At 51.7% G+C, this 14,546-nt stretch overlaps 2 protein-coding genes across 4 annotated transcripts; both read right to left on the bottom strand.

Annotated features, from left to right (window-relative positions):
• Nucleotides 1-43: 43 nt before the first annotated feature.
• On the bottom strand, nt 44-5,520 carry ARL6IP4 (ADP ribosylation factor like GTPase 6 interacting protein 4). Of its 2 annotated transcripts, none has more exons than XM_054173150.1 (6): nt 5,422-5,520; nt 3,600-3,802; nt 2,918-3,247; nt 2,352-2,460; nt 1,283-1,352; nt 44-1,061 (listed from the first exon to the last, which is right to left on the bottom strand). In XM_054173150.1, the coding sequence occupies exons 2-6, from the start codon at nt 3,787-3,789 to the stop codon at nt 1,005-1,007; spliced, it is 756 nt and encodes a 251-aa protein (XP_054029125.1). In that variant the 5' UTR covers nt 3,790-3,802; nt 5,422-5,520; the 3' UTR covers nt 44-1,004. The 2 variants fall into 2 exon arrangements, with proteins under 2 accessions (XP_054029125.1, XP_009907876.1); XM_009909574.2 differs by having other exon boundaries at nt 48-1,061; nt 2,352-2,469.
• A 416-nt stretch (nt 5,521-5,936) lies between these two features.
• On the bottom strand, nt 5,937-13,524 carry OGFOD2 (2-oxoglutarate and iron dependent oxygenase domain containing 2). Of its 2 annotated transcripts, XM_009909575.2 has the most exons (7): nt 13,068-13,524; nt 12,933-12,989; nt 10,870-10,980; nt 9,729-9,828; nt 8,491-8,615; nt 7,795-8,052; nt 5,937-7,173 (listed from the first exon to the last, which is right to left on the bottom strand). In XM_009909575.2, exons 1-7 carry the CDS (start codon nt 13,305-13,307, stop codon nt 6,898-6,900), a joined length of 1,167 nt encoding a protein of 388 aa, XP_009907877.2. In that variant the 5' UTR covers nt 13,308-13,524; the 3' UTR covers nt 5,937-6,897. The 2 variants fall into 2 exon arrangements, with proteins under 2 accessions (XP_009907877.2, XP_054029121.1); XM_054173146.1 differs by lacking the exons at nt 12,933-12,989; nt 13,068-13,524 and adding an exon at nt 11,881-12,027.
• Between the last annotated feature and the right edge of the window lie 1,022 nt (nt 13,525-14,546).

Below are 14,546 nucleotides of genomic sequence, written 5' to 3'. Positions count from 1 at the left end.
ACAAAGAAGACGAGTCACAAAACCCAAGACGTGAGCAAGGCGCCAGTTTAATGGGGTTACAGGGACGAACAGAATGTGGGAACCCTCTGAGCAGTAAGTCCTGTAGGACCCATTTGTCCTTTAACCCATTTGTCCCTTCTATTTTTTACAGTTTGTAGGTTTATGGACTTTGTAGTGGCTTCACAGCAGCTATGGGCACAGGCCTGAGAAGCCCAGAGCCCCAGCACTGCCCAGGGCCTGCGCTGTGGAGAAGGGACATGAGTTGCATGCTGGAAGAGACAGCAAGGAAAAGCCACCTCTCCACAAAGCACACCTGCCCATACCAGTGCAGGGTGCCAGGTCAGTGCTTCCCCAGTACCACCCAATGAGATAAAGCTGCAGAAAGGCTGAGTAAAGTCCCAGGGTACAGTGGAGAATGGCACTCGGCACAGAGATCTGCAGCCTGAGCAAAGTCATGCAGCAGCACAGCCACATCTCTCTAAGCAGGGTGGGTGAGTGCAGAGGGCCCATGAGTCTGCAGCATGGGCTAAGCAGGGGGCACATAGATCCAGCAAAGAAGGGCCAAAGAGCAGCCCTTGAAGGGAATAAGTGGCAGCCAGCTGTGTATTTGGAGCCCCAGCATACCCTGTCCTGGCTGCAGTGTTTGTTAGTGCCTGATGAAGCCCAGAGCTGAGGGGCAGCAGTGCCTTTCAGGTGCTCAGCACCAGTGAGCCTGTCCCCTGGGTGCTGCTGAGCTCCTCCAGCCTCAGAAGGGGCATCAAGGCAAGCAGGTCTAAGTGCATTATAGCCATGCTAGCCCCAGACAGGAGAGGGAGGGAAGAAGCTGTTTACTGGAAGATGAACCATTGAAGTCGCTCTCCTTCTCAGTTAATAACTTACAGAGTGGCTGGAAATTGCCCCTGGGGAGGCATCTTGACGCGGTGCTTTCTGCATGGTCCAGAAGCTCACACCTGGGCTGGCACTGGCAGCAGGACAGGCTCCTGGCATGGCTGACACTCATGCACTCACTGCAGCATCCCTGTCCTCACCTGGAAGGCCAGCCCATCCCCCCGGGTGGCTTGCTGCAGAGGGAGAGACACAGGTGCTCACAGCACCGCCTGCCCAAGGGTGAAGGACCAGCAGCATCCACCTGTGGGGGCCCCTGTGGAGCTGCCAGGGCTCAGTTTGCCCTGGTGGACATCAGTGGGGTCCTCAGAGAGGTAAGACAACACCTCTGGGTGCAGCAGCTCCCCAGTTGTGCCCACCCACCGGTAGCTCATGCTGGTAGCAAGTTCCCCACTACCTTGTTAATCTCCTTGTGTCTCTCCTTGCTGACGATCTCTTCTAATACTTCTCCATCTCCCTTAATAAGCCTGGAAAACAAGCACAGACCCAAGAGCCATGAGGGCTACTGGCAAATAAAAGCATCTCCTGCCACCCCACCATCTGCAGGCTTTGCTGCCAACAGTAGTGGCCCCCAGCTCCTGCAAACCCTTTTCCTTTTATCACACAGAGTTCAGGTCTGGCCCTGGCTGCCCCAGGAAATTGCAGAGCCATTCCCAAAGAGGAGCCAGTTTGGGCCTTGAAAAGCAGCCAGACCAAGGAGACTCTTGCTGAGCAAATTCCAAGCAGTGTTGGAGGTGGCTCACACCTCCGAACACGAACAGAAATTTAATTGTCTTCATTATGTGCCTTACAGGGAACCGACCTTTGTTCCACACCTCCCTGAGCCCTGCAGGCTGACTTCTATTTTGAGACTGGACTTGTCACACCCAATTCTCTTCAGCATGATGTTTTCTGCTTGCTGAGAAGATGCAGTTTATTAAAAACTGGGTCACTCCTATTTGGCATAAAGGAACTTTGGTTTGAGTGTTGTCAGTAACCCTGAGGGGCACATGATCCCTCCTCACTTGCACCTGGCTACTAACTGGGGCTGAAAGGCAAGTGGCTGAAGCAGTGAGGTGAGGAGGTGGAAGTCATCCCTCTGATTCCTGTTTTGCCCCTAGTTGCTGAGCCACATTTAATGGGGACAATCTGAACTCTTCACAGCACAAGGAACAGACCTTCTGCCTCCAGAAGCAGAGTGCTGTGGTGTCTGCATCCCAGAGCTTCCAGCTGGGACACAGCCCTGTGTCCCATGCATGGAGTCCAAACACAATCCATCATTTGGGTCAAATGTGCTGCTTTCTGGGTAAGTTACCCCAGGTCTGACACAGGGGATCTGCAAGGGATCAGCTCAGGCCTTTGCTGCTGAAGGGGACCTGGATCCACAGTGGTACTGTAGTGCCATGGGTGGGTAATCTCCAGCACTCCAACCCACACAACAGGGATAGTGTTGGACAACCCACCTCCCTTTTCCCCAGGGATCATACCTGGTTCTCCCTGTCTCAGGATCCACAACTCTCCGTATGACGCTCTGCCTTGCATCCCATTCTTCCTTTGTCATTGGCTTCATGGCCTGGATTCGGGATTTTTGTTCATCTGTCAAAACTGGAATGCATCAGTTCATGAGAGCCATGCTTGTGGAGCTGGCTCCTGGCTGAGGGGCACAGCACCACACCTGACATGAACAGACACACATGCCACACCAGTTTCCCAGGGGTACTCAGGGCTCAGTGATGAACCACGCAAGAGAATAGCTGCTTCATGTCCCAAAGCCAGTACCAGCTCTGCCAGTGTGTTACTGCTGACCATGTCCTTCCATCTGACATTTTTGTTCCCAGCTTACCTCTACAAACTGTCTACACAAATGAACCTCTGAATGTGGCTCCTTTCATTTACTTGGTGTGGAACAAAGGTGGCCATGGTGTGTAGGAGGGAGAAGAATCTGGAGCTCCTCCTTGTACACAGCCCTGCTTCCTTCAGACACCTTGTGTGGGTCACAGGAAGGGCACTAGGGTCTCTTGTGTCCTGGCAGGAGGTGAAACACCATCATTACCTGGTCCAGTATCCACCATGGATTCCTTCTGCCACTGCTCCAGCGACGGACCAGGTACTGGTTCTCCCTTGGCTTTCTCCTTAGCTCCCTCCTTTACCTTCTTTTTTGCTTTCTTCTTTATTCTCTTTTTCTTCTTCTTTTTGTCTTTCTGTTTCACTCGCTTTTTTTTGCCATGTCGACTCTTCTTTGTTTTGGAGTCACTGTCACTGGAATCATCAGAAGAGGAGCTGGAGGAAGAGGAAGATGAGGAGCTAGTGGATGAAGGTGCTGTCTCAGAGGAAGAAGTACTTGCCTTCCTCTTCTTTTTGTCCTTTCTTTCCTTCTTCTTTTCTGCAATACATATGAAGAGGTTGAGGGGAGCAGCTCTGGCCCTGCATCAGCAGGGATGCCAGTTTCCCCCTCCCCACCTGCCTTCTTCTTGCCCAAGCAGCAAAGCCCCCCCCAAAATGTGGAAAAGACCACTCTGTGCTGACACCTCTGACACAGTGCCACCCTGCCAGACTGGCATGCAGAGGGGCTGCAGGGCTCCACCTGCATCAGAATGAGACTAAAAGGTGCACAGCAAGGCAACAGGCACTGATTTGACTTGAAGCAGGGATCCTCTTTTCCCACCTGAGCCCTCTCTGTGCACCTGCCCCAGGACAGTGTGGTAAAAGCACAGGCTCACAGGCCTTTTCCCTACCTCCCCTAGCTGCTGCTGAGCTTGACTTGTGTTTGTGACACTCAGAGGTCCGCTTCCGTGGAGGAGAGCTGTTGCCCCGGTGTGAGTCCTTGCTGCTTTTCCTCCTTTTCTTCTCCTTCCTTTCCTGTCTGCTCCGAGAATTGCTTTTGCTCCTGCTCCGTGACCGCTTCCGAGACTGGCTGTGGGCCATCGTGCATTAGCTCCTGGGGAATGGGGAGAATGGGTCACATCAGGGCTGTGGGGCAGACCACCCCCGCTCAGCAGCGTGTCCAGGAGCCCCAAAAACCTTAACTCTAATCCTGAGCCAACCAGTCCTAGAAGACCTGTTCCTGCTGGACTCCTCTGCTCACACCTGCTCTTGCTGAGCTCCTGTTGTGCAGGGGTAGGTCAGGGTCACCCATCACACAGCCATGGCCAAACTGCATTTCACCAACCCCCACAGCAGAGCTGGGGCTGTGCAGAAACAGCACTGCCATCCCCAGGCAGCCCTCTCCCACCTTGACACAACCATCCCCAGACAGGTTCAGTGTGAAATCTCCACCAGGCTTTCCCTGTGCTTCTCCCTAGATACGGTGACTAAGAGTGAACCATGCTGATCCCCACCACAGGTGGGGTTTGCAGGCAACGTGATGCCCCATGGCCAAGCCCTGGCAGTTATGGGTTACCACACAGCCCTGGGAGCCATCAAGAGAATGCTGCAGCTGCAGACAGACGCCAGCAAGGTACGAGCAATGCTGCAGTGACAGTCAGCAGAATGAAACATCCTCCCCAGGCTGAACACAGGGTCAATCACCCCATTATTTAAAACACCGAGAGCAGGCACAAGCCAAGGGGAGGAATGAATTTTTAATATTCCAATTTGCTTTTAGAAAACAGATTATGCACTGAGCTGGCATCCCCATCCAGCAGCCCTGCCAGCAGCCAGAGGCCAGAGATGACATGATAGATGCTCTCATTAATTTAAAAAACAAACTGGCACCGGCGACAGAGCAGTGTCTGGGAAATGCCTTCTCACAGCCACCTTCCAACCACTGCATTTAATTAGCTGCATGTTTGCCACCTTGCTCCCAAGCCAATCAGACCTTTGAGTGAAGTCCAACCCCAAACCCAAGCAATTAAGGGCACACAAGGAAGCTTCTGTGGATGGGAGTCCTCCATCAACCCCCACCCAGCGGCCATCCCTCGCACCAGGTCTCACTGGCAGGGTCGTGTCTGGGTCTTGGGTCTGCCCCATCAGACTCCAGGACCCACTTTTAATACAACTGCAGCAACAGATAGGGAGTTGTACTCAATGGGATGCTCTTGTTTGTGCCCAAGGTGATGCCACAAGAAGGGGACAAACCCTAAATCCATCACAGCAGCATCCCAGCCTGGTCATGCCCCAAAGCTGGGAGGTCTCACTTCAAATCTGCCACCAGATTCCTGGGCACATTAGGGTGGCTCCTCCAGCCCACCCAGCTTCACCTAGCTGCTCTGCCCCTGCTGCAGGTGGAGGCTGGCAACACTGGGAGCATGCCCTTTTAAGAGCCCAGCTCGAAGCGTACTGGCCCTTGAAGAGCTCAGCACTAGGATTACTGCCACTTTAAGAACCTAGGCAAGGTGTGCTGGCCCTTTAAGAGCCTGGCACATGGCGCGGCCCCTTTAAGGGCGCGGCCCTGTGTGTCAGGTACTTCAACAGCCTCCCCCGGCCACCAGCTGCCATCGCAGCGCGCAGGCGTCTGCCCCTCCGCCCGCCCCCCTCGGGGCTCTCAGCCGGGGTCGCTCCAGGCCGCTCCCGATCCCGCCGCAGGTAAAAGGAGGAAGGAGGGGAGGAGGGACTCACCCACCGCGGCCGGGCCGGGCCCAGCAGCGCCGGTACCGAGCAGGGCAGCAGCCGCCAGGTCTGCCTAGCGCCTTCCCCCCCACTTCCGGCCGCCGCGCGCAGGGCCGGGCGGCAGCTGCGCTGCGCTATTTGGTTCCGGGATCCCCCGGGCCCTTGCGGGTCCCATCCGCTGGTTCGATTTTTGGGGCCTAGTTCAGGGCAGATAGAAGGCGCTGAATGAAATGATGACTTTTTTTGATAGCCCTTTGGCTCCATGCACAGAGACCACGGCCAGTTTCCTTCCTGAGATGCAGTTCTCAATGGATTTTGCTAATGCAAAGCTGAACAGTGCTGTGTCCTAACAGTACTCCTGACCAAAACCTCAATGGATCTGCTGACAATGCTTCAATCATCACCCCTGTGCCAGCTGTAGCAGCTCACATGCAGCCTTTCACGGTCAGCAAGGATGCAAAGTGCCGTGGTGTGTATGTGTGCCAAATCTTCCCGGAGCCAAATGCAGACACCAGTAAAAAGATACTTGGCTTCTTTAACTAGTTTTGTAGATGGGAGAGTCCATCATTTCAGCTGGTCAGCAATAAGATGGGGTAAGCACCTGACCCTCTGAATGCCTCAGCTGCCAGGCCATCTTGGTGCCAAACCAGGAAGCCCCAGGCCTGGTTGCTGCAGGGTTAGATGGTTATTTAGTATTTTCACTTGTTGACCTAACCCAAGGAAGAAATTTAAATGTATGCTCTTGTATGAAAGGTCTATTATGCTGCAGGTGACTCCCAGAGCTTTGTCTCTAAAGCGTGTTTCTGCTTGGTTAAAACATTCTTGATACCTTTGTAAGGAAAATTTTGGCTCAGAAGAGCTTGTGGAGCTGTGAAGAGATCTCAGCCACCCTGTGGGATCAGCTCTCCCTGGTGGATTTTTCTGAGCCTGGCTTAAGTAAACCTCTGGTGACAGTAATTCCATGCCATTCCCGTCAGCCTGTTGTGAATCACCTGCATCTCGCTTTGGGCAGACCCTTCACTGTCACTCAGCAACAAAAAGGTTTTGCCCTTCCCCTGGAAGAAGATAGGAGTCCCTGCAAACAGTAGAACAGGGCTTTATTGTACTGTTCTTTCACATGTACAGCAAGACTTGTGTTGCTGCTGCTGGCAAATAGGTCTTCACAAAGGTCAAGCAGCTTTGGGTTTTCCCCTTACACCTGAAAATATTTACAAGGCCTTCGCAGTGAGCAAGTGTTAAGGCTTCCTATGTCTTCCAAGCAGTCCCCCAGCCCAAGTGTGAGCCCTGGCAAGCTGTGTACCAGCTCTTTCACTGCCCAAGCTTGCTTTCCCTAACCCCAGCAGGACTGGTTTTGTATCACTTTCCAAGGAGATCACTACTAATTACATGATCTGTGCATCCATCCAAGTCTGTTAGTGAAGTCTGAGAGGTCAGAAAGGAGCTTTAAGCAACTTGTTCTGGAGAAATCAGGCTCTCAGTGGTCTGCTACCATAAGGTACAGAGATTCACAGTCTCAGGGGCATCATCTTCTAGGCTTTCTGTGAACCCATCTCCAAAGCCCTCTGCTTGCACCAGCTCAGGTTTCCTGTTACACATGGGGCAGAGCTGGCTGCGGATGGGTGAGGATCTCATCCAAATAATGAGGTTCCAGCGTTCTCCAGAGGCAATAGGAAGTGCCCCATGGATCTGCCCTCCTCGGTGTAACAGCCCCTGGGCTCCCACATGTTCAATCTCCACGTACTTTGGCACAGGAGTAGGATCCTGGAACAAAGGGAGGTGGACACAGCATTACACCACAAAGTCTCTAGCAGATAAAAAAATGCTCGAATAGTTGAAACTTCTACTTGTCACCTCTTCACCCACAGCACCCAGTGAGCAACATGGAGAGCACTCACTGCACCCCTGAAATACAGCCATTTCCATGGTGGCTTGGAAGTTTAGTACAACTGTTTTCCAGGATGAAATTGCCAGTGCCAGGTCCAGAGGGAATTTAAAGACAAATACTCAATTTAATAACACTGTGTCATCAGTGTATGGGAGCTTTTATCCTTTTTTGTGAGGGGTCCCCTGAATAGAGAGGCTGCAGATGTAGGTTTAAGTCTCATCTAAAATGAATTTCTTCTCTCTCCCTCAGCACCTCCCTGCTCACTATTTCAGTTGTGGAAAGATGGGGTGGGTTGTTCCATGTCTCTTCCAACCTTAGCAATACTGTGATACTCCGGTTTCACCCATAGTAGCTGTCTCTGTCCTCTCTTTGAAGCTTGAATATTGGTAATGTGCTTGTAGCAGAAAAGACATTGTGAAAAAGAGGGAAGGGACAGAGCAGATTTGACTGTCAGAAGGGAACCAAATTGGGCTCCACATTAGGAACATGCTCAGTACCTGACTGAAATCCCCAAAGTACAAGTTGCCTTCTGTGAAGTCTTTTCCCAGTGAAACATTTAAGGTGACTTCTGCATTGTCATAGTGAGAGCTCAAATCCAGATCTTCATGTAGTGAGTACTTGACCACAAACGCTTTGTGGCTGTCCAGACAAGCACCTCCCAAGTCAGGGTAAAGCAGAGCTGTTATGGGCTGCAGGTATTGCTCACGGAGGGGTGTGATGAAAGCTTCATCCATCCCAAGCTCATTTAACAAAACCTGTCACAAAGAGAGGCAGTGGGAACAGCTGATCAGCTTCATCTGCTGCTTCATCAGAGCTGCTGCCCAGCTGAGCCATCTTGTTCTCTCCCAACCCTCCCTGCTAGCTCAGGCACTTTAGAGCAAAGGCTCCAGCTGCAAGAAAAAGGAGGATCAAGGTGGAAAATAATGGGGAAAAGACAAGGTAAGATCAGAAGGTGAGTGCCTTTTACAAATGAACTTCCTCATTTAAATGTGTACTGCTTATGTACAGGGCACTCTGCCCCTTTCCCTGCATTCCCCTGTCCTTTTGTCTCCATAATACACATTCCCTGAACCATTTAACTTCAGGGGGGCTGTACTCACACTGCATTGTGCTCAATTTACAAACATTTTGGAGTGCTTTTGAAGTCTGCTTGTGAACATTCCCCCCTAAGGAAGCACAGGAACTAGTCCTACCCCATAGTTATTCATGGTGTTAGGCCTGCCTTTGGGCATATCAGACTGCTCAAAGTTCTCCAGCTCATCCACAAAGGCTTGGCAGAATTCCTGTGTGAACACTGGGAGTCGATAGATCCTCTTATCTGTCAAGAGAAGGCAGATACTGTTTGCTGGGGAATATAAGAGGTGACAGTGTTCAAGGCTGTTGTGCTGTCTAGGTGTGCTGTGTTGGTATCAGTGAGAAGGAAGGACCCATGAGCTTCACTTTGTGCACAGCCTGCTCAAAGGGCTGGAAGCATTCCCTGGGACTGGCTCTGGGATGTATTTGTTGTTTTTTGTGTTGGCCCCTCATCTCCAGACTTCCCCACCCAGTCAGCAGATCTGGCACTAATTTAAATGCCTGCTGTGGGTGCCAAGGAAATGTTTTGAGGGAGTCTAGAGGAGGGTGGTGAATCAACAGCTTATCACAGGAAGTCCAGATACTGCCTCCTAGAGGAAGGAGACTACAGGTTGTTTAGGCAATGTGGGATTCACTCATCTGGTGCCAACCCTGTGAGAAGACCAGGCCTTCAGGGCTGCCTGTCAGGGTAAAGCCCTAAAGGTTTGTGCAGGAGAGCTCAATATAAAGGCTATGGAAGCTGAGACAAAGACAGTGTTAGAAGGCTGTGCCTAGAAATCATGCCTTAGACAAATCCAAGAGCCCTGCACATAAACATCTGTGTCTTTCCTTTAGTCCTGAGAAACTTTTCAGCTTCCTTCCTGTACATTTTAGCAGCAGTTGTGGTGGAGAGAAAGCCTCACAGCTGCCTCCAGGGAAGCTTAAAACTCAGATTTCTTTAAAAGACTGAAATCTAGACTGAAACTATTTCAGCTCAGACAAACCAACAGGGATTGTCTGAAATGGTAAAGTACTCAGGGAGGGAGAAAATAAATTCCCTGGGCTAACTGTGTTCCTTCAGCAGGCTCCCCTGTGAGGCTGTGTACAACCAAAACCCCAGCCTTGCTGCAGCTACAGCCTCTGACAGACATCAGCAGACTGGGACAGGAAAAACAGAAAGCAGGATCTCATCCAGAGCCTAACTGCTGCAAAATGCTGCCTCTCCAGAGACTCTCATCAAGCAGAAAATAACATCCTGTTTACCTCAGCTGTGTATCAAATGTGAGCTGTTAAAGACAGGGCTTGAAAACAGCTGTCATCACTGAAGTTGCAGTGTCACACAGGGAGATCTTTGTGGCTGATGTGTTGTTTTCTTTACCTGAGAAGGACTTGATGTAGCGCAGGAGGCCATGGAGATGAGCATCTGGTGATGTGCAGTACCTCACAATTTCCAGAAACTCTGGGGCCAGGAATGAATCCTGTGGTCAAGGGAAAGATGATAAAAATATACAGAAACACAATTAGCCTGTGCAGTCTTTTGTGGCCCAGGTGGGAAATGGACTTCCAGGCAGCCACAGGAAAATAGGTAGTGTCTGGGGAGCAAGGCTGACAGTCACACTTGGGTTACTTCTGTGGCAGGAAGTGCAGAATGTTGCTGATGTTTTTCTTGGGGGGTTAGGTAAGTTGCTGCTTGCTTTAGTTGACAGGTTCCTAAGTACAACTGGCCAGATTTATCCTTAGTCTGATGGGAAGGAGCTTGGCTCACATAATGGAGTCCTAACAGGAAACTGCAAAATCTTTCCTAGTAGATTTAGCATCTTGCCATGGCCTCAGCACAACAAAGTGATTGTGCTCTGCTTAAAGCACTTCCCCACACAGATCATGACAGACAGCAGCAAAACAGACAATGGCAGAAGTTGTTACTAATGGACCATGGAGCTCTAGATCTGTGCAAACTTGTGGCCAAGAAGCAGATGGTGGCACCAACAAGAAGGTCCTCAAATGGAGACTGCTGATCTGTGACAATTATCCATCTGGAAAGTCTTGGACCTGGCAAACACCAGGAAATTCAAAGCAGAGTAGCCCACAAGAGGACTACTCTGCATTTGCAGTGGGGTGTACACATACGGGCAGCCTGCTGCCCAAATCCAGCCGACAGTCACTAGGACCTTGTCTGTGTGTTAAGCCTGTAAAGGCTGATTACTGTGGCTGTTCATTAGACCTCACTGACCCTGTTTGCTGCAGTGATGCTTTATGTTCAATTACTAATGGTATTCTGAGTCCAGCACCAGGTGCTGGTGCAGCTTCAATACACAATGACCCTTATCTGGAAGCTTGCCTGGAGAAGATGCTATGCTGTCAAAAGTTCTACATTCAGTTTTAATATGCTACAATTTAGTTTTAATTCAGTCCAGCCCTAGCACTGTGCACAGTCCTGAGGAGAAGAGGGTTTCCTACTGCATAAGTAAACTCTCAAGCAATTCCTTGGATGCAAAACAGATTCCAAACATATTGTCTACCTGCAGAATGTACACTTCTGGGTGCTTCTGCCTATAGCACTTTGCGATGATGGCTTTGCGTTCCACTGACTGATGAATTAACTGTTTTCTTCGCTGCACTTCTGCCTCAATCTACAAGTAAATAATAGAGCACATTGTTAGAAAATCAAAAGGGATTTTGCTTGTTGTTTAAAACCAGTTATTTTTGTTCTGGGCACCTCTGACAGATGAAGTGTATGCCTTTGCTTTTCTGTAGTCAAGACAAGTCAAAAAAATCTGTAAAGCCAAATTGCCTAAGAAGGATTTGAGATGTGTTCTCATTGTGGATGGCTTAAAAACTAACTGAAGGCTTTCTATGGATGTGTCAAGTGGAGCTGCAAGGTTTCAGCCCTTTCAGGCATTCTGACGCCCCATGAAGCACCAGCATGCACTCTAAGAGTCTGGATTATGTTCTGACAATCTAAACACTACCGACAATAAAGACATTTGTTAGAAGGGAGTCAAGACTTGTCAGGAAGGGATTACTGCTAAGTGTTGTAGGGAAAGGCTGGTCTGTATTTTCAGAGGAAACAGCTGGTAGCAACTGGTTCATGCAGCTCTTCCTATTTAATAAACCCCCAGAAGATTAATTTATAACATTCCTTAGCAAAAAAGGAAGGAGGGTGTGACTGGTACCCACTGCTCCCAACCCCTGGTAATGTGGGTAGCATAACTAATGCCATTTTATAGGGCAAGCAGCCATTGTCTGTGACCAAGCAGATCAAGTATTCTTTCCCTTTCCCTCTTTATCAGGCCCTCAAGGATCTTTGAGCCGATTAGACAAATCAAAGTGATTTCTTCTTCCCCTCCCAACCAGCCTCAAGGTTCCTGGGCTTCAGGCCGAGCACTCCCTTCCTTGCTGGCCCTAGAGGTCCCAGGCCCCTGGCCAGACAGGTATTGTTGAGCATAAGAACACCCACAGAACTGGCTATAAAATCAAGCAGTTACAAGTCCTTAGTGGGGAACTTGGACAGGAACTGCTGCTGGACCTACCATGGCCAAGGAGGCCTCCACCATCATTTTCTTCTTCCACGGACTGGGTGAGCCGCTCGTATTCTCTTACACGATTTTTGAGTCTCAATTATGATGGTTACATTTATATGCAAAGCAGGTGTTAAGGTCTGACACAATCTGCAGAGGGCCCAGGAGATTAGAATCCTGTCTATAAATTCTGTATTACACTACTTATTTGAGTCTACTTGTAGAAATCTTGTGTTACTGAAGTCACAAATGATGTGCTATATAAATCATGGCAATCAGTTAACAAGGTAAGGCTTTAATTGTAACTACAATTTACTGCTGTCATTATTCTGTCAAGGATCTCTAAAAGAACCTCTCCCTCTCCTTAGGTGAAATTGGAGTTGCTTATGCAATAGATCTCTGTCCCTAGCCTTGAAAGAAACACAGATCCCTACCTTAAGAGTGACCTGGGACACTTTTTCGTTTGTTTTTTAATCTTTTGATATCCTTCTTTATCAGACCTTACATGAATTCTGTAGGACCCCTGAGTGACCTCATCTCATGGCATTCTTCAATTGACAAAAGAAGGGTCAAAGAAAGACAAACCAGAAGGGCACTGGAAGCCAGCTGACCAAAACCAAATAGGGAGCAGCACAGAAGACCATTTTAATAACCTGTTGAATTTACATTGTTTACTTCCAGGGTGTTGCCAGTATAAACACACCACTGACAGCGTCCAGAGCCGGATCAAGGCGCCAGATGGGAATTTTTCCCTTCGGTGCCTGTCCGGCACTACGTTTGATTGGGACAAGGCGCCAGGGAGTTGTCTCAGGTGTGCCAGGGCTTGTGGTTTCAGCACAGCTCCCCAGCTCCCCGTATCGACCACCGGTACCCGGCCAGCCCGCGTGTGCGAAATCGCCCCATGTAAAGAGGTTATCGGAGACGGAGTGCGGTGTCTCCTCCCTAAGGCGGGGCAGGATTCCCCAGGTCCCCCGCACTGTACTTCGGGTAGACAAAGTCCCCTCCCTCAGGAAGCCGAAGCTACCGACTGGGCTGAGGGGATTGACGAGCGATGCCGCGCTCACCTCCCGCAGCACGGCGCTGAAGTCCTCCTCGCTCCGGCAGCCCCTCTCCCGCAGCACCTGCAACACATGCGGCCGGTCACCCACCACCGACGCCGCGACCAGCTAAGGGAAGGGTGACCACCACCCCGCCGTTACCTGTCCGTGATCGCGGCGGAGCTGCCCCTCGTCCTGGTATCGGACGTGCAGCCCGTAGCGTCCCACGAAGATGTTATCCGAGAAGAAGCAGGCGCAGGCCAGGAACGGGCGGCCCGCGGACATGTTTCCCGCCGGCGCAGGGGTGACGCCGGGCGCGGGGTCCATCACCAAATGGCTCCGCCGCGCAGCACGGAGCGCCGCTTCCGGCCGGGCCAGTGCGAGAGAGGAAGCGTCGGTCATTTCTTAACGGGGAGAAAAACGAGGGGAGGCGAAACTTGCACAGATTCTCCAGCTTTATGCTTTCTATTTTTCCGTAATTTCCGTAGCGTTACCAAGGCTGAGGCCTGGAGCGATGCCGCTTTCCTACAGCCCCCACCGCCCCAACCCTCGGCAAGGTCCAGAACGCTCATCGGCCTCGTGTCTGCTCCGCGGTGCTGACGTGCGCAAAGAGGGCCCGGGGCCGGCGCTGACACGAGTGGGACGGCGGCGGGATGGGCGGGATCTCCACTGTTTTCACATGACAGGAGAGTACCGAGCGACGAGGCCGCCAAGGCAGCATTCTCTGATGGGTTATTTGTAGACAGTCCCTAAGAGGCACGGCTGCGCCCCGCCCCCTCCAGCGCCGCGCCCGTCGTGCACGCGCGGTTAGGGGACGCGCCCGGCGGGGGCAGCCTGGCCCCGGGGCAACCTGGGCCGGCCCGGCCCGGCTGGGCTCGGCTCGGCCCGGCCCACGCCGGTCATGGACTCGGCGCTGCAGGTGGCCGAGGAGGAGGTGGTGGCAGCCGAGTCGTGTGGCCCCAGCAGCAAGTTCGAGGACATCTACCGGCTCCTGGCCGAGGGCTGCTTCCCCCCCAGCTTCTGCTCCATCAAGAGGAAGAACCTCAAGCGCTACGCGCAGAAGTTCGTCATTGATGGTGGGGACGTGGGTGACGCCGCGGGACGGGGCTTGGACGGGGATGGCAAGGGGGAAACGGTGCGCCCTTGGCGCGGCGCTGTGCCGGGTGAGGGGCCCGAGCGGGTGGGGAGGGCCCAGAGAGATTGCAGGGGAGTGTGGGGGTAGTGACCCATTGGCAGGGAGGAGAGGCGTAACAGCCGCCACAGACGTAGAATCAGAGAATGGTTTTGTTTGGAAGGTCATCCAGTCCAACTGTTAACCCAGGACTGCCAGGTCACCACTAAAACGTGTTTCTCAGCACCACATCTACGCGGCTTTGAAATCCCTGCAAGGAATGGATACTCATTTCAGGGAAGAAATTTTTCCTAACATCCAACCTGAACCTCCAATCGTGAGGGTCATGATGACAGCTGTACCTTCCTCAGCACAGGAAGGATATGCGGCTTCTTGACGCTCTGCAGAGAGTTGTGGGGTGCACCATGGGTCTTGTACCACATCCATGCCTTGGCATCACTTTTGGCATGCAGAGTGGGAATTGTGGCAACCTGGGGTGGCACCAGTGCTCCACAGCTGGCCTCTGGTTA

Source organism: Dryobates pubescens, chromosome 25 (genome assembly GCF_014839835.1).
Source record: "Dryobates pubescens isolate bDryPub1 chromosome 25, bDryPub1.pri, whole genome shotgun sequence".
NCBI lineage: Eukaryota > Metazoa > Chordata > Aves > Piciformes > Picidae > Dryobates > Dryobates pubescens.
Note: the sequence above shows the minus strand (reverse complement) of the source record. Positions and strands in the feature narration are given on the sequence as shown.

Bases quoted from the DNA above. Each gene is read 5' to 3' on its own strand.
- OGFOD2 (XM_009909575.2), bottom strand. From the start codon at position 13,307: ATGACCGACGCTTCCTCTCTCGCACTGGCCCGGCCGGAAGCGGCGCTC. The intron at 12,990-13,067 runs GTAACGGCGGGG...CATGTGTTGCAG, and splicing joins TCCGCCGCGATCACGGACAG to GTGCTGCGGGAGAGGGGCTG. The intron at 8,616-9,728 runs GTAAAGAAAACA...TTCTCTTGACAG, and splicing joins CTACATCAAGTCCTTCTCAG to ATAAGAGGATCTATCGACTC.
- ARL6IP4 (XM_009909574.2), bottom strand. From the start codon at position 3,789: ATGGCCCACAGCCAGTCTCGGAAGCGGTCACGGAGCAGGAGCAAAAGC. The intron at 3,248-3,599 runs GTAGGGAAAAGG...TATGTATTGCAG, and splicing joins CTCAGCAGCAGCTAGGGGAG to AAAAGAAGAAGGAAAGAAAG. The intron at 1,353-2,351 runs GTATGATCCCTG...CTTGTTTTCCAG, and splicing joins CCTGAGACAGGGAGAACCAG to GCTTATTAAGGGAGATGGAG.